General features: G+C 38.4%; 1 protein-coding gene and 1 long non-coding RNA gene across 6 annotated transcripts in view; one reads left to right on the top strand and one right to left on the bottom strand.

Moving 5' to 3' along the window:
• The window catches only part of TTN (titin), a 273,759-nt gene that overhangs the window by 182,030 nt on the left and 74,522 nt on the right, over positions 1-17,207 (top strand). For all 4 annotated transcript variants that reach the window (XM_045368331.2, XM_065526517.1, XM_065526515.1 and 1 more), the window contains 34 exons: positions 77-228; positions 562-709; positions 866-1,043; positions 1,382-1,503; positions 1,597-1,884; positions 2,006-2,302; positions 2,422-2,608; positions 3,080-3,195; positions 3,284-3,583; positions 3,779-4,078; positions 4,193-4,298; positions 4,401-4,597; positions 4,678-4,983; positions 5,084-5,362; positions 5,966-6,265; positions 6,369-6,671; positions 6,785-7,147; positions 7,447-7,749; positions 7,885-8,184; positions 8,281-8,577; positions 8,677-8,961; positions 9,048-9,341; positions 10,649-10,948; positions 11,068-11,376; positions 11,465-11,655; positions 12,057-12,486; positions 13,756-14,064; positions 14,216-14,364; positions 14,452-14,484; positions 14,581-14,710; positions 14,804-15,103; positions 15,197-15,514; positions 16,477-16,773; positions 16,882-17,181. In XM_045368331.2, coding sequence (XP_045224266.2) covers positions 77-228; positions 562-709; positions 866-1,043; positions 1,382-1,503; positions 1,597-1,884; positions 2,006-2,302; positions 2,422-2,608; positions 3,080-3,195; positions 3,284-3,583; positions 3,779-4,078; positions 4,193-4,298; positions 4,401-4,597; positions 4,678-4,983; positions 5,084-5,362; positions 5,966-6,265; positions 6,369-6,671; positions 6,785-7,147; positions 7,447-7,749; positions 7,885-8,184; positions 8,281-8,577; positions 8,677-8,961; positions 9,048-9,341; positions 10,649-10,948; positions 11,068-11,376; positions 11,465-11,655; positions 12,057-12,486; positions 13,756-14,064; positions 14,216-14,364; positions 14,452-14,484; positions 14,581-14,710; positions 14,804-15,103; positions 15,197-15,514; positions 16,477-16,773; positions 16,882-17,181 — 8,487 coding nt within the window. The remainder of the gene's footprint in view (positions 1-76; positions 229-561; positions 710-865; positions 1,044-1,381; positions 1,504-1,596; positions 1,885-2,005; positions 2,303-2,421; positions 2,609-3,079; positions 3,196-3,283; positions 3,584-3,778; positions 4,079-4,192; positions 4,299-4,400; positions 4,598-4,677; positions 4,984-5,083; positions 5,363-5,965; positions 6,266-6,368; positions 6,672-6,784; positions 7,148-7,446; positions 7,750-7,884; positions 8,185-8,280; positions 8,578-8,676; positions 8,962-9,047; positions 9,342-10,648; positions 10,949-11,067; positions 11,377-11,464; positions 11,656-12,056; positions 12,487-13,755; positions 14,065-14,215; positions 14,365-14,451; positions 14,485-14,580; positions 14,711-14,803; positions 15,104-15,196; positions 15,515-16,476; positions 16,774-16,881; positions 17,182-17,207) is intronic.
• LOC135966681 (uncharacterized) lies at positions 2,182-15,840 on the bottom strand. Of its 2 annotated transcripts, XR_010580222.2 has the most exons (4): positions 15,701-15,840; positions 8,096-8,195; positions 3,045-3,144; positions 2,182-2,319 (listed from the first exon to the last, which is right to left on the bottom strand). It is a non-coding gene; the product is annotated as an uncharacterized lncRNA (long non-coding RNA). The 2 variants fall into 2 exon arrangements; XR_012421283.1 differs by lacking the exons at positions 2,182-2,319; positions 3,045-3,144 and adding an exon at positions 5,970-6,094.

Genomic DNA, 17,207 nt, shown 5'->3' with positions numbered 1-17,207 from the left:
AAGGTGATTTGGTAGTATTGACAAATATTAGTTCAGACTATTAATGACAGTGACTTGTGAGTGCATTTCTTTTCAGCTCGCCCAAGTGCACCCAAAGAACTGAAATTTGGTGATATAACCAAGGACTCAGTACATTTGACTTGGGAACCACCTGATGATGATGGAGGAAGTCCATTAACCGGATACGTTGTTGAAAAACGAGAAGTCAGCCGGAAAACATGGACTAAGGTGAGTTTTGAGCAGCACTGCATCAACGCCAAAAATGAGAGTAGGGGAAATCCCAGAAGGTTGGGATGCCATGCACAAATCTTGTGTGCTACAACTTCTTACCTTTACCTCACTGAAAATGTACAAAAACTTTTTAAGAATGCATCGGTACTAATGCTTCCTGAGGTAGCTCAACCAAGGGTTGTATAATTGTAATTGTCTTGTCTTGTGAGCCTTACCAAATGTGTAAAAAATTAAAAAAAAAAAAAAATCCCTACTGACTTGGTAAAAATCTTTTGAGTTGGGGAAAGGGTTTTTGGAAAATAGCTAATTAACTATATTTCTTTGTCCCAGGTTATGGACTTTGTAACTGATCTAGAATTCACAGTTCCTGATCTTGTTCAAGGAAAAGAGTATTTATTTAAAGTTTGTGCTCGTAACAAATGTGGCCCTGGAGAACCTGCATATGTTGATGAACCTGTAAATATGTCAGCTCCTGCAAGTGAGTACATTCTTAATGATTTCTTACCTAATCTTGTTGCCTGTTTTTGCTTTTAGACCTAGAGTTGAAGTTATGGGGCAAGGCAGGGGTTGGCAATGCGAAGAGAACTGCATAGGTGCCCTGCGTAAGACTGACTCTCTCTTCCAAATGTTATAGCGGTACCTGACCCACCAGAGAATGTTAAATGGAGAGATCGAACAGCCAATAGCATCTTCTTAACATGGGATCCACCTAAAAATGACGGTGGTTCACGCATCAAAGGATATATAGTTGAAAGATGTCCACGTGGTTCTGATAAATGGGTTGCCTGTGGAGAACCTGTTGCAGAAACAAAGTAAGTTTTTTATTTGGCATGAGAGTAAATGTGTACTCCTAGTCACTAAAATGGGCTTTGTTGGGGAAAATTTAAATGTTTGTCTTTTTTCATTGAGAATCCTATACTGCCGGTGTGTCTGTCTGGTTTTTAAAGGTGCTGCTGAATGTACTTCATGCTCAGGGTTTTCATGACAGTATTAAAATGAAAATGTATTCAGTTATAGTGTTGAAGTAATCCAGGTTTAATTTAAAGACTAGTATTATACCAGGGGTTTGAATTTTTGAAAGACCATGAGTACTACACAATGAAACGATTATTGACATCACAGTAAAACATCTTATTCTGTTTTCTGACAGGATGGAAGTGACAGGTCTTGAGGAAGGCAAATGGTATGCCTACCGCGTGAAGGCCTTAAACAGGCAGGGTGCTAGCAAACCAAGCAAACCCACAGAGGAGATCCAGGCTGTGGACACACAAGGTATCTATTTTTGATTTTTGTCTTATCAAATAGGCCTCTGACCTTAAATCTGCTTGAACTTGATAACATCATAAATAATCTTTTCCAATTCAGAGGCCCCAGAAATCTTCCTCGATGTGAAGCTCCTTGCTGGTCTCACCGTAAAAGCTGGGACCAAGATTGAACTTCCTGCCACTGTAACCGGGAAACCTGAACCTAAAATAACTTGGACAAAGGCTGATACGATTCTGAAGCAGGACAAAAGAATTACCATTGAAAATGTCCCTAAGAAATCCACAGTGACTATTGTTGATAGTAAGAGAAGTGACACTGGCACATACATCATCGAGGCTGTGAATGTGTGTGGCCGGGCCACTGCTGTGGTGGAAGTGAACGTCTTAGGTAAGGAAGGTTCTCATTTTAAAAGGGGATAAACTGTTTGCAGTTACTTTCTTGAAATAAATAAATAAATAAATAAATAAATAAAACAATTTTTTTCCTGCATCTGTAATGCCATACACAGATAAACCTGGACCACCAGCTGCCTTTGACATCACAGATGTAACCAATGAGTCATGTCTTCTAACATGGAACCCACCACGCGATGATGGTGGATCTAAGATCACAAACTATGTTGTGGAGAGACGAGCAACTGATAGTGAAGTGTGGCACAAGCTCTCATCCACCGTCAAGGATACAAACTTCAAGGCCACCAAATTAATCCCCAATAAAGAGTACATCTTCAGAGTTGCTGCAGAAAACATGTATGGTGTTGGTGAACCAGTTCAGGCCTCTCCAATAACAGCCAAATATCAGTTTGGTAAGTTTCTCAATCAGCTGATTAAAAAAAAAAAAAAGGATGCTTATGTCAAACTTGCATTTTGGTGTCATATTGATATACAGGACATATAACATTTTACACCATTATCCTGTCTATAGATCCACCTGGACCTCCAACTCGCCTAGAACCTTCTGATATCACTAAAGATGCAGTGACTCTCACGTGGTGTGAGCCAGATGATGATGGTGGCAGCCCAATCACTGGATACTGGGTTGAAAGACTGGATCCTGATACGGATAAATGGGTTAGATGCAATAAGATGCCAGTAAAGGACACAACATACAGGTATGCTCAGAATCCCCATCAAGATGTTAAGACAGCAGTATATTCAAATGTTTACTCTTTAGTATTCCTTGGGATTACAGATGATTATATATTGCTAAAACATTTTTAAACTACTTTTACTCATATTTGCTATTACCTCATAATTTGAAAAATTATATAAATTCCATTCAAGGGCACATTTCTTAGTTTACTCTAAAATATTAACCTTCAGGAAGTTTCAAAGTATTTGATCCTCCAGTACATTATGATAATGATCATTGTCATAGATATTATAATTAGACTGGTATGTGTGGCCAAGTCTAAAGTGTGCCTGTTAAAAAGCAACTTTAATTTATATTGAAGTGCTTTTCAATTAAATTTCCAAATCATCTTTTCACAATTTAAATAAATTAGTCTCTTCTGTGTAAAGTAAACATAGGCTTCTTCTGCTTCTTACCGTGATGTTATACATGCACTTTGTTCCTAATTCAGAGTGAAAGGTCTCACCAATAAGAAAAAATACAGATTCCGTGTGTTGGCTGAAAATCTTGCTGGACCTGGAAAACCAAGCAAATCAACTGAACCAATCTTAATAAAGGATCCCATAGGTATTATTTATATAATTTTTGTGGTTATTTTGAAGCTCATATGAACTCCTTTTTGACAAACCTAAACAATGATTTCACTGGCTTACAGATCCTCCATGGCCCCCTGGAAAACCAACTGTAAAAGATGTAGGCAAAACATCATTAAGGTTGAATTGGACAAAACCAGAACACGATGGAGGCGCAAAGATTGAGTCTTATATCATTGAAATGCTGAAGACTGGGACAGATGAGTGGGTCAGAGTGGCGGAAGGGGTTCCCACCACTCAGCACTTGCTCCCAGGGCTCATGGAAGGACAGGAATACTCATTCCGAGTTAGAGCTGTGAATAAGGCTGGGGAAAGTGAACCCAGTGAACCCAGCGACCCTGTGCTTTGCCGGGAGAAGCTATGTAAGTCACTCTTGACGTCTGCGGTATGTAAATTCTTCTAATGTCTGCCTATGTACTACGATATGAGAAAATATGAAAAATTCATTACTATTATTTCCTCCTGGCTACATTATTTCTTAATGACTGCCTGCACATTCAGACTGACTATTGGGTAATAAAACAAAAATGAATTTGTTTTCGTTCCTTCTTTTTCAGATCCTCCGTCACCACCACGCTGGCTTGAAGTTATTAATATCACAAAAAATACAGCAGACCTAAAATGGACAGTTCCTGAGAAAGATGGAGGGTCCCCCATCACCAACTACATTGTAGAAAAGAGAGACGTCAGGCGAAAAGGCTGGCAAACAGTGGATACCACTGTCAAGGACACCAAGTGCACAGTCACCCCGCTGACTGAGGGCTCTTTATATGTGTTCCGAGTTGCTGCAGAAAATGCTATAGGACAAAGTGACTACACCGAAATTGAGGACTCTGTGCTGGCCAAAGACACCTTTAGTATGCTCTCACACTTAATCTTTGTGACAATAAGTGCTCTCACACTTAATTTTTGTGACAGGAGATTATCACCTTCCCTCTGGTTTTCCTAATCATTGATTATTTTGCTTTCAGCCACTCCTGGACCACCCTATGCCCTGGCAGTGGTTGATGTGACAAAACGACATGTTGACCTAAAGTGGGAGCCACCTAAAAATGATGGTGGAAGACCAATTCAGAGGTAGAATTTGAATTAATTCATAAAGAATAACTTACACTTGGTTGCAAAATCTCAACAATGTTTTTTCATTAATGCTAATAAAATGCTTTGTTATTTCAATAGATATATCATTGAGAAGAAAGAAAGGTTAGGTACCCGTTGGGTGAAAGCTGGAAAGACTGCAGGACCTGACTGTAACTTCAGAGTAACTGATGTCATTGAAGGAACAGAGGTCCAGTTTCAGGTTCGGGCTGAAAATGAAGCTGGAGTTGGCCACCCAAGTGAACCCACAGAAATCCTATCCATTGAAGATCCAACAAGTAAGTAGTGCTGATTATACACAAGATATTGTCTAGAACTTGATGAGACGGTGGATATGAATGTTTCACTCTTTTCGCAGGTCCTCCCTCACCACCCCTTGACCTACATGTGACTGATGCTGGGAGAAAACACATTGCCATTGCTTGGAAGCCTCCAGAGAAAAATGGTGGAAGTCCTATCATAGGATACCATGTTGAAATGTGTCCAGTAGGCACTGAGAAATGGATGCGAGTTAATTCTCGCCCAATAAAGGACTTGAAATTCAAGGTTGAAGAAGGTGTTGTTCCTGACAAAGAATATGTCCTGAGAGTGAGAGCAGTCAATGCTATTGGTGTCAGCGAGCCATCTGAAATCTCTGAAAATGTGGTTGCCAAAGACCCAGACTGTAAGAGCACAATGTCTTTTACAGTTAATAAAATACCCTTTATTCATGCATTGCATTTTGACATACTCTCTTTTTTGCTCTTTCGAATGATATCTTACAGGCAAGCCAACAATTGACCTGGAGACTCATGACATTATTGTTATTGAAGGTGAAAAGTTAAGCATTCCTGTTCCCTTCAGAGCTGTCCCAGTTCCAACTGTTAGTTGGCATAAAGATGGCAAAGAAGTTAAAGCAAGTGATAGATTAACAATGAAGAATGATCACATCTCAGCCCACCTTGAAGTTCCCAAGAGTGTCCATGCAGATGCCGGAGTTTATACCATTACACTGGAGAATAAGCTCGGCTCAGCAACAGCCTCAATCAATGTCAAAGTCATAGGTAATCATTGTTTGAAGAAACACCATACATTCTTCACATGTAGAGGAAATTAGTTAACTTTGCAGTGCTATTAACAGTATAAATGACTTCATGAACTGGCCACTTGTAAACTAAATGTCACTTCTGATTATGTCTTTCCGTATGAGAAGTAAAACAATTCTAAAGAGATGAAATTGCTAAACTCTTATTAGAGTAATTTATACTAGTTTTAATTATTTGCATGTGAAATACTAATTTAAATAAAATATATTAGCATACCCAAAGAATATTGAAATGACCACAATTTTTTAATTGTACAGCTTCACATTTTCCCATAGTGTTCTCAACCAGGGATAGTAACATTTTCTGCATTCCCCCCGGCTCTGCAAATAATGTCTGGATATTTGTGGGGCCATTTTTCCTTGGCACACAGACTTGGGGTAGATACCACTGACATTTAGTAGTTGGGAGCCAAGGGTGCTAAATGCTCTGCAGTGTGAATGCCACTCCAGCACATCAAAGATTATCCTACCCAAAATACAGATAGCCCCACTTAGAGACAAGTGCATTATTAAAATGCTGATTTTTCAGGATTACTAGAATAATTATCCATTTCTGTAATAGGCCTACCTGGACCATGCAAAGATATTAAAGCAAGTGACATTACCAAGAGTTCTTGTAAGTTAACCTGGGAACCTCCAGAATTTGATGGTGGAACCCCAATTCTTCATTACGTCCTGGAGCGCAGAGAAGCTGGGAGAAGAACATATATACCCGTCATGTCTGGTGAGAATAAACTGTCATGGACTGTGAAGGATCTCATACCAAATGGTGAATACTTCTTCCGTGTTAAAGCAGTCAACAAGATTGGTGGAGGAGAATATATTGAACTGAAAAATCCAGTCATTGCCCAAGATCCAAAGCGTAAGTTTGGGCATAGATGTACTATGGCTAAGAACTAATAAACCATAGTTTTGTTTTAAGAAGGTGGTTTTCCTGATACTAACTTTTTTTTCTTATTCTTCAGAACCCCCTGATCCACCTGTAGATGTAGAGGTTCATAATCCTACAGCAGAGGCAATGACTATTACATGGAAGCCACCTTTGTATGACGGAGGAAGCAAGATAATGGGCTACATCATAGAGAAGATTGCTAAGGGTGAAGAAAGGTGGAAGAGATGCAATGAACACCTGGTACCAATCCTGACCTATACAGCAAAAGGACTTGAAGAGGGGAAAGAGTATCAATTCCGTGTGCGAGCAGAGAATGCCGCGGGTATTAGTGAACCTTCTCGGGCTACTCCTCCAACCAAAGCTGTAGATCCCATTGGTAAGTTTTGTTTAATGGAGTTACCACTTTCCCATTTTGAAATAAATGAAAATAATGTTTTGTCAGTTGTTTTCATCAGAACTGAAAACATTTATTGGTTATGATCATTATAGATGCCCCCAAAGTCATTCTGAGAACAAGCCTAGAAGTGAAACGAGGTGATGAAATAGCACTTGATGCAAGTATTTCTGGATCACCTTACCCAACTATTACATGGATAAAGGATGAGAATGCTATTGTACCAGAGGAAATTAAGAAGCGTGCAGCACCCTTGGTTAGAAGAAGGAAGGGTGAAGTTCAAGAAGAAGAACCATTTGTCCTGCCTCTGACACAGCGTTTGAGTATTGACAACAGCAAAAAGGGAGAATCTCAGCTACGCGTCCGAGATTCTCTCCGACCTGACCATGGTCTGTATATGATCAAAGTTGAAAATGACCACGGTATCGCAAAAGCTCCTTGTACTGTCAGTGTGTTAGGTGAGTCATTAAAACTACACTTTCCAATTGAAAAAGGTTTTAGTAAAACATAAAAATAAAAAGTTTGGGGGACAGTTAAAAGAAATGGGACATAGCTTCAGCAAGTTATCCTCAGTCATATTTTATCTCCTGGCCATGTAAAAGAAATCGCCTGACCTTGTTATTTATTAGCTAATAGAATACAATGATAGATGTGGGAAAACCAGAAATCATGTCAGAGGAGCATGCTCACATTTACATTTTCCATAGCAACCCTTCCCACACATGTTTTTGATTACTGTTCTCTTTTGAAATATTAGATACACCGGGACCACCAATCAACTTTGTATTTGAAGATATCAGAAAGACCTCAGTCCTTTGTAAATGGGAACCACCCCTTGATGATGGTGGCAGTGAAATCATAAACTACACTTTGGAAAAGAAAGACAAGACAAAACCTGACTCAGAATGGATAGTTGTCACTTCAACACTTAGACATTGCAAATATTCAGTAACAAAACTGATTGAAGGAAAAGAGTACCTCTTCCGTGTAAGAGCTGAAAATAGATTTGGGCCAGGTCCACCATGTGTTTCAAAGCCACTTGTAGCTAAAGATCCATTTGGTAAGTTTTCTTTGGCATCTAAAGTTTGCCTTTTACCATGTACTTTGGTATATAATTACTACAGCTTATAAAATTGCATTTTATGTCATACTAGGGAATTAATTCAAATGTGTTTGTTTTTTTTTTTTTTATCAGAACCACCTGATGCACCAGATAAGCCCATTGTGGAAGATGTTACCAGCAACAGTATGCTAGTGAAATGGAATGAACCAAAAGATAACGGAAGCCCCATTTTGGGTTACTGGCTTGAAAAACGTGAGGTTAATAGTACACATTGGTCTCGTGTCAACAAAAGCCTTCTGAATGCCTTGAAAGCCAATGTAGATGGCTTATTAGAAGGACTCACCTATGTCTTCAGAGTATGTGCTGAAAATGCAGCTGGACCTGGAAAGTTCAGTCCACCTTCAGATCCCAAAACAGCACATGATCCAATCTGTAAGTAGTTCCTTAAGAAGAAGGTGGAGTAGAACAAGTTATTGTACATTTTAAAATCATCAGGGAGGTTGATTTTTATATCTTCATTCATTCTAGCTCCGCCTGGGCCACCTATCCCAAGAGTCACTGACACAAGCTCTACGACTATTGAACTAGAATGGGAACCCCCAGCTTTCAATGGCGGTGGGGAAATTATTGGCTATTTTGTTGATAAGCAGTTGGTTGGCACAAATGAATGGTCACGCTGCACAGAGAAGATGATCAAGGTCCGTCAGTACACAGTCAAAGAAATCCGAGAGGGTGCTGATTATAAACTTCGGGTGAGTGCCGTCAATGTCGCAGGGGAAGGACCGCCTGGAGAAACAGAACCTGTTACTGTGGCTGAACCACAAGGTACTTAACATTATTGGAATAAAATTATGGATATTTTCTCTATACAGGACTATTTTTTAATCTTTCATGGGCTAATGTATGACTGTTCTCTTTCAACAGAGCCTCCAACTGTGGAACTGGATGTTTCTGTCAAGGGTGGAATACAAATAATGGCTGGGAAGACTCTTAGAATTCCAGCTGTGGTAACGGGTCGTCCTGTACCTACAAAAGTATGGACCAAAGAAGAAGGGGAGCTGGATAAAGACCGCGTTGTAATAGACAATGTTGGAACCAAATCTGAACTAATTATCAAGGATGCACTGCGAAAAGACCATGGCAGATATGTGATTACAGCTACAAATAGCTGTGGTTCCAAATTTGCAGCAGCCAGGGTAGAAGTTTTTGGTAAGGAATGTTACATTGATTTTCATAGGATTTTCCCAAATGTTACTATCTTATTACATTGGTTTTTGGCTTTGTTTTGTTTTCAGATGTCCCTGGTCCAGTTCTTGATTTAAAACCTGTTGTAACAAACAGAAAAATGTGTCTACTTAACTGGTCTGATCCAGAAGATGATGGAGGAAGTGAAATAACAGGCTTCATCATTGAAAGAAAAGATGCCAAGATGCATACTTGGAGACAACCAATAGAGACTGAGAGATCTAAATGTGACATCACAGGTCTGCTTGAGGGACAAGAATATAAGTTCCGTGTTATTGCCAAGAACAAGTTTGGCTGTGGCCCTCCTGTTGAAATAGGACCAATTCTTGCAGTTGATCCACTAGGTAAAAGAGAAGGTTTCATTGTGTTTATAGAATAATGTTTTGCTTCTGGTTATATTATTTACTGAGCGTTATGGCTTCAAACTCCCAACAGTCTCAAAATCTATAGCTAAAGAGTAACAAGAGAAGTAAATCAAAAAACTATTAGCAACATTAAAGATATCATATCTGCTATAATTTCAGTGTAATCTGTGACTCTAAGTATATTAATCATGCATGGTTTTTTGTACTGAAAAACTTGGATCTACAGGGGCTTAATAATAACCTAGAAGTAGTTTAGACATATTATGTCTCTCCAGTAGAACACATTGGAAGTCGGGTTTTTAAAATTTACTAGCCTAGTAGTGAGAGAATTCAATATTCTTCGAAAAGATTAGACAATTGCCTGAGGATAAATGCCTTAGTCTTCCTCTATATTCAAAAAGTCCCCATACTGTTAGAATAGAGAGGCCCAAAACCAGAAACAGCCTCCAAATAATAGAAAACCAACCAGAGGGAATCTCCCAGAAATCAATACGAAACACTAAAATTGCACACACAGTAATGCGCACCGACATTCCATCTAAGAAAGCAAAACCTTTGAGGAAGACCCATTCCTCAAGAGACAGAAGAACTTATTCCTTCACCATCACCCCCTGAAAAAAAAAATTACATCCTATGCCACTGCTGCAGCCCATCTATGAATGTCCAATATACCACAGGCTGTGCCAGAGGTACCAGAACAGAGCTGAGCTTCCACTCCTTCTGGTTGCAATAATAGTGAACAAGTATGGATTGGGTCTAGTTTAACCACTGAAAGCTTAACTCTTAGTTTGGTCCTTCAGGAAAGAAAACTTCAGCAGCATTACATAAATCCTCTTTCCATCATATTTTGAACCCACATGTGAGGCAACATGGCTCAAAGTATGTTCATAGACATTCCCACTATCTGTTAATAAAAGAAAAAACACTTTGCTCTCAGCTGCTCATTCAAAGCAAAACTTCACAGACTTACTTTCCTAGTTCATTAGAATTAGAAGCATCCCCAGTTACAAAGGTAAATAATCTAAAATGTTAAATATGAAAAAGCATATGTGCCCTTGATCTATTTTTCACTGATAATCTTGATGAAAAGTTGGCTAAGAAAAATTCTGTCTATATGAATGTCTATAATTTTGGCAACTGACAAGTTTTAGGAATGACCTTAAATAAGGATGTAAGGTTATGCCAAACAGAAGGCTATTTTTTACATAATTAAGTTGAAGTGAAATATTATTTCTTATATGAATATTTATCTCATGCTAATCATTTTCACTTGCCTCTGGCGAAAGGTCCTCCAACATCTCCAGAGAGGCTGACATACACTGAAAGGACAAAGTCCACTATCACCCTTGACTGGAAAGAGCCCCGCAGTAATGGTGGCAGTCCCATCCAAGGATATATCATTGAAAAACGGCGTCACGACAAACCTGACTTTGAAAGAGTTAACAAGCGACTCTGCCCAACTACATCTCTTCTGGTTGAAAATCTTGATGAACACCAAATGTATGAGTTCCGTGTCAAAGCTGTCAATGAAATTGGTGAAAGTGAACCATCCCTGCCTCTTAATGTAGTCATACAAGATGATGAAGGTGCGAAATCTGAATATAATAATAATTTTAATGCATTTTACAGTGTGCCTTTATCCCATAAGTTGAAAAAATGTCCTTATGACTTTGCTACTTTTTTTTTCTTTCTCTTCTCTTTGCAGTGCCTCCAACTATTAAGTTGCGTCTGAGTGTTCGAGGAGACACTATCAAAGTTAAGGCAGGAGAGCCTGTCCACATCCCTGCAGATGTGACAGGCCTTCCAATGCCTAAGATTGAATGGTCCAAAAATGAAACCGTAATTGAAAAACCCACTGAGGCACTTCAGATAACCAAGGAAGAGGTATCCCGAAGTGAGGCAAAAACTGAGCTTAGCATTCCCAAAGCAGTCCGGGAAGACAAAGGCACTTACACAGTTACTGCTTCCAATCGCCTTGGCTCAGTGTTCCGAAATGTTCACGTTGAAGTATATGGTAGGTGACTTGCTTTCTTACATCAAAAAGGCATCCAGTGTCTGTTTAAGAATTGCCTTCTCAATATTCTCTGTTGATTCCTTTCCAGACCGCCCATCCCCACCAAGAAACCTTGCTGTTACTGACATTAAAGCTGAATCTTGCTACTTGACATGGGATGCCCCTCTTGATAATGGTGGCAGTGAAATCACCCATTATGTTATTGACAAACGTGATGCAAGTAGGAAGAAAACAGAATGGGAGGAAGTCACCAACACTGCTGTAGAGAAAAGATATGGGGTAAACTCTTCTAAATATTTTCTTAAACACATTAAAATTACATTACTCTGGTTTGATGCCATTTTAGTATAACCTTGGAATTTGATAATTAAACTCAAAACCACACACAATAAGCTGCTATTTTGTTATTGTAGTGTTTAGCCCCATACACATAAGGCTCCTTAGTAAATAGCGTTTGATACACAGATACTCTTTTAATTGAGATCCACTATCAGGTACAATACATCTACATATTTTTATTTTTAAAATGCTTTCTCCTTTTCTCTGTCTTCCCATGTTTTGAGTCTATATATTTATTTCTTCTTATAGTCATCCCTCCCAAAATAAGTTGAATTTTTAAATGAGTGAAAATCAACATAAGTATATTCTCTTCAATAAATTTCTATTTTTCTAATTTCTAGATCTGGAAACTGATCCCCAATGGTCAGTATGAGTTCCGAGTCAGGGCAGTGAATAAATACGGAATCAGTGATGAGTGCAAATCAGATAAAGTAGTCATTCAAGATCCTTATCGCCTTCCTGGACCTCCAGGAAAACCAAAAGTTTTGGCACGCACCAAAGGATCAATGCTAGTGAGCTGGACTCCTCCTTTGGACAATGGTGGCTCTCCAATTACTGGCTACTGGCTGGAGAAAAGAGAAGAGGGAAGTCCTTACTGGTCACGTGTTAGCCGAGCACCAGTAACCAAAGTAGGATTGAAAGGCGTGGAATTTAATGTTCCTCGTTTGATTGAAGGCGTTAAATACCAGTTCAGAGCCATGGCAATAAATGCTGCAGGAATTGGTCCTCCCAGTGAACCATCAGATCCAGAGGTTGCAGGAGATCCCATATGTAAGTATGCTTCCATTTCTAGGGACTAATTTCTAAAGCACAAAGTCACTAAATGGGTAATTCTGCTCTTAAATTTCTTATATTTTTCTATGCCAAATTATTTTATTAAAATAAAAAAGGTTCATATTCACATAGACTATCAGAAGTATATATGTATACACACAGGCACATATATATACATACACACATACATAAAATCATACAGTTTGTAAACTCTTGGATTAAACAAAATATTTTATGAGGAATCACAATAATAAAGACCTGGACTATAAACTGCTATCTCTTCTGATACTTTAAATAAGTTTCTAGCTCATTAGATACTGGGGAAATCATCTCTCCCACCAAACAGTCTGACCTTCCAGACTTTTCAACAAAAAGCAAAGTGTTGTTAGCTTTTCAATAATATTATTGAACAAAGATTTAGGATTCTCAGGCGTAGTCTGTGAGGTCAAATAAGAGAGGAAAATTCTTCTAAAAGATCTATGAGCAGATTAGTTCAAAAATTTAAAAATACTGTGGCCTAATAATTCATCCTATTTGCCATATATCTGATTAGATTCTCTATAGAAGAAAAATTCAATTATTTGTTAAAAAGAAAATTTTAAATACTCAAGTGCTATGTGGAGCATATATACATATATAAGGAGATAGTTATTCATTCATTTGCAAACTAGTACTGAACATGTGTTTTGTGCAAGGATCCATATTAACCACTGGAGGGGGAAAAGTTAAGATTAAAAAGACAAGTGGAGTAAGATAATTTCTGTAATTGTAGAGCACTTTCAGAAAGGTAAAGGATTGTTATGGGATTATTGTAGACACTGATCCTGTCCCTAAAGGGCATTAAGATTAGTTTGTGTTCACAGGTTTGCTAGCTATTGATGGAATCATTTTAAAATTTTCATATTGTGCCAAATTAAATTTAAATCATGTTTTCAGTAAAGGCTATTGTAGAATTTCTTCAAAGGGATCTCAAAAGTAAAGTAATTTTTCACCAATCATGTGTAAATAGAATGTAAATCTAACAAGATAGTAAGTAGTCTTTCTATTCCCAGTTAGTTGTTTGCTTTCTCTGTTTTTTCATTAACACTAAAGGAAAACAGACCATTTCCTTTATTTCTCTTCTCTAGAAGCCAACTGTATTTCCTTTTAGCATTTCTATTTTGGTATTTTAATAGATTAAAAATAATATATGATCATGTGTAGTAAAAGATTCTAGCACTTCATCAGCTTTAAAATCTGATGAAGCTTTTTTTTCTTTGTTATTAGTTCCACCGGGGCCACCTTCTTGCCCAGAAGTAAAAGATAAAACAAAGTCAAGCATCTCACTAGGATGGAAACCTCCAGCCAAAGACGGTGGCAGCCCAATCAAAGGATACATTGTAGAAATGCAAGAAGAAGGTACTACTGACTGGAAAAGAGTAAATGAACCAGACAAACTTATAACTACCTGTGAATGTGTGGTGCCTAATCTGAAAGAGCTCAGGAAGTACAGATTCAGAGTGAAAGCTGTCAATGAAGCTGGTGAATCTGAACCAAGTGATACAACCGGGGAGATCCCTGCCACTGATATTCAAGGTACTAGTACTTACTCAGTTTATGTATTCCTCTTTGGATCTCATTATAAAATTGATTAATTTACTTTTCAATTACTCTTCAATTGAAGATATTTCAATTACTTTTTGACAAATATGAGTTAAATCCTGTTAAATTGTATGTGGTATTACAGAGGAACCAGAGGTTTTCATTGACATTGGAGCACAGGACTGTCTGGTTTGTAAAGCTGGCTCACAGATTAGGATTCCTGCTGTCATCAAGGGACGCCCAACACCAAAATCATCTTGGGAATTTGATGGAAAGGCAAAGAAAGCAATGAAGGTAAGAAAATAACCATTCTCCTCTTTTTTCCACTGAATCACTATGAGTAGTATTTATACTACAACTGACTGTCTCCTTTTCTAATAGGATGGAGTTCATGACATACCCGAAGATTCACAGGTAAAAAATAATAATAATTAAAATAATTCAAAATATGGTTGACTTCAATACTACTATGATTTCATTCAATGTATGACTACTATTTTCTTTGTACAGCTCGAGACTGCTGAAAACTCCTCAGTAATTATTATTCCGGAGTGTAAACGATCTCATACAGGCAAATACAGCATCACAGCCAAGAATAAAGCAGGACAAAAGACTGCAAATTGCAGAGTTAAAGTCATGGGTAAGAAAGACTTTGAAAGTTGCAAAAGAATAAAAACAAATCATGTTTAAGCATTTAAGGAACTTTGCTTATATTGTGATTTACATCCAACAGATGTACCAGGCCCACCCAAAGATCTGAAAGTCAGCGATATCACAAGGGGTAGTTGCAGACTTTCATGGAAGATGCCAGATGACGATGGAGGAGACAGGATCAAAGGCTATGTTATCGAGAAGAGAACTATTGATGGAAAAGCCTGGACCAAAGTCAATCCAGACTGTGGAAGCACCACATTTGTAGTGCCTGATCTCCTCTCTGAACAGCAATATTTCTTCCGTGTGCGAGCAGAAAACCGTTTTGGTATTGGCCCACCTGTGGAAACCATTCAGAGGACCACTGCCAGAGATCCGATATGTAAGCTTTAAAGTCTAAATTTAAAATATCTTCTCAAAATTGAAGTATATTATTATAAACAATGCTTAATACTTCCTTTAACTATTTTTAAAGATCCTCCTGATCCTCCTATTAAACTCAAAATTGGCCTCATCACAAAGAACACAGTGCATCTGTCATGGAAACCCCCAAAGAATGATGGGGGCTCCCCTGTTACCCACTATATTGTTGAGTGCCTTGCATGGGACCCTACTGGAACAAAGAAAGAAGCCTGGAGGCAGTGCAATAAGCGTGATGTGGAAGAACTGCAATTTACTGTTGAAGACCTAGTAGAGGGTGGGCAATATGAATTCCGAGTCAAAGCTGTCAATGCTGCAGGAGTCAGCAAGCCTTCAGCCACTGTTGGCCCCGTGACTGTCAAAGACCAGACATGTAAGTACCAATGTACTGACAAAGAATGTCCTCCTTACGACTGCCTTCCTAGGTGTTCAATAATAGTTCAAAATTAAAAGAGCTATATCTGTACCTTAGAAAGCCACCATGGCTTGAATGTAGACATGGGCACATTATTCAATTACTCATTCCCTCAATTTCCACAGAATTTTCACATTCCCTTACCTGTTAACTTTTCTCTATTCAAAGGAGATGATGTCTGTAATTTCCTCGCTGTAATTTTCTCCATGGCAGGCTGTTTTACTTATCAGAGGTTAGAGCAATTTCTCTGCATGCTCCTCAAAAGGGACAGAAAGTAACTAGTCATTTGCTTAGCAACTGCTGAGACCCATTTATCTTCACAATCAAGTTTCTATTTCTCTATATGAGAAAAGATATATCCACTTTAATGAAGTATATATAATATATATGGTAATAATTCTTCCTCTGATAATTACCATCACTACTGTTGTGTATCTGTTTATTCTCTCATCTAAGTGTAAAGAAACTGTAGTTGCTACCCTCTTTGAATATTTCTGTCCTAAATTTGAGCAAAATGGAAAATTCCTTCCCTTTTATTAACAGTTATATTTCTTAAAAGGGGAATTCACCTTCTTATGTATCCCTTCATAATTCTGCATAAACATTAGAGAGTGTCCCATGATACTCTCCTACTACAATCTCCTCTCTTCCCTTTTGTCAGGATATGAGAATATAATAATATGCATCATTACATGCATAATGATGCCAAATAAAGAGCGGCAAGCCCTGATATACAGCCACATGTGTACCTGCTCCCCAAACAAGTGTAATAGTGTTAAAGACAGAACCGTTCTTTACATTGGGCTGAGCTACAAAGTCTGACTACGGTGGATTCAAACAGCTTTATAGTCACTGTGAATTCTACTTTCTATCCCTCAATGCTTTTTGCTCGTAATGACAACTTTTTTTCAATAATCTAGGCCCACCATCAATCGATCTAACAGAATTCATGGAGGTTGAAGAAGGAACTGATGTTAACATTGTGGCCAAAATTAAAGGTGTGCCATTCCCAACACTAACCTGGTTTAAAGCTCCTCCAAAGAAGCCTGATAACAAAGAACCTGTTCTCTATGACACCCATGTCAACAAACTGGTGGTGGATGATACTTGCACTTTAGTTATTCCACAGTCTCGCAGGAGTGACACTGGCTTATATACCATCACAGCTGTAAATAATCTGGGAACAGCATCAAAGGAGATGAGACTGAATGTCCTGGGTAAAGACTGCATGGTTTGGTTAAAACTACTTGTTTTTCTGTTCATAAATAACATTTGGCTTTAAAATCATCTGACTGATAAAGGGTTCCTTCTTTAAACCATTTTAGGTCGTCCTGGCCCCCCAGTGGGACCCATAAAATTTGAATCTGTTTCAGCAGAGCAAATGACACTGTCTTGGCTTCCACCTAAAGATGATGGTGGGTCTAAGATTACAAACTATGTAATTGAGAAAAGAGAAGCTAACAGGAAGACATGGGTCCGTGTCTCCAGTGAACCTAAAGAGTGCACGTACACGATTCCCAAATTGCTAGAAGGCCATGAATACGTATTCCGAATCATGGCCCAGAATAAATATGGCATTGGAGAACCTCTTGACAGTGAACCTGAAACAGCAAGAAACCTCTTCTGTAAGTAGGACAACATTTTCACAAAC

The sequence above is a fragment of the Macaca fascicularis genome, chromosome 12, assembly GCF_037993035.2.
Source record: "Macaca fascicularis isolate 582-1 chromosome 12, T2T-MFA8v1.1".
NCBI lineage: Eukaryota > Metazoa > Chordata > Mammalia > Primates > Cercopithecidae > Macaca > Macaca fascicularis.
The sequence above is the reverse complement of the archived record's forward strand: the minus strand, read 5'-3'. Positions and strand labels throughout refer to the sequence as shown.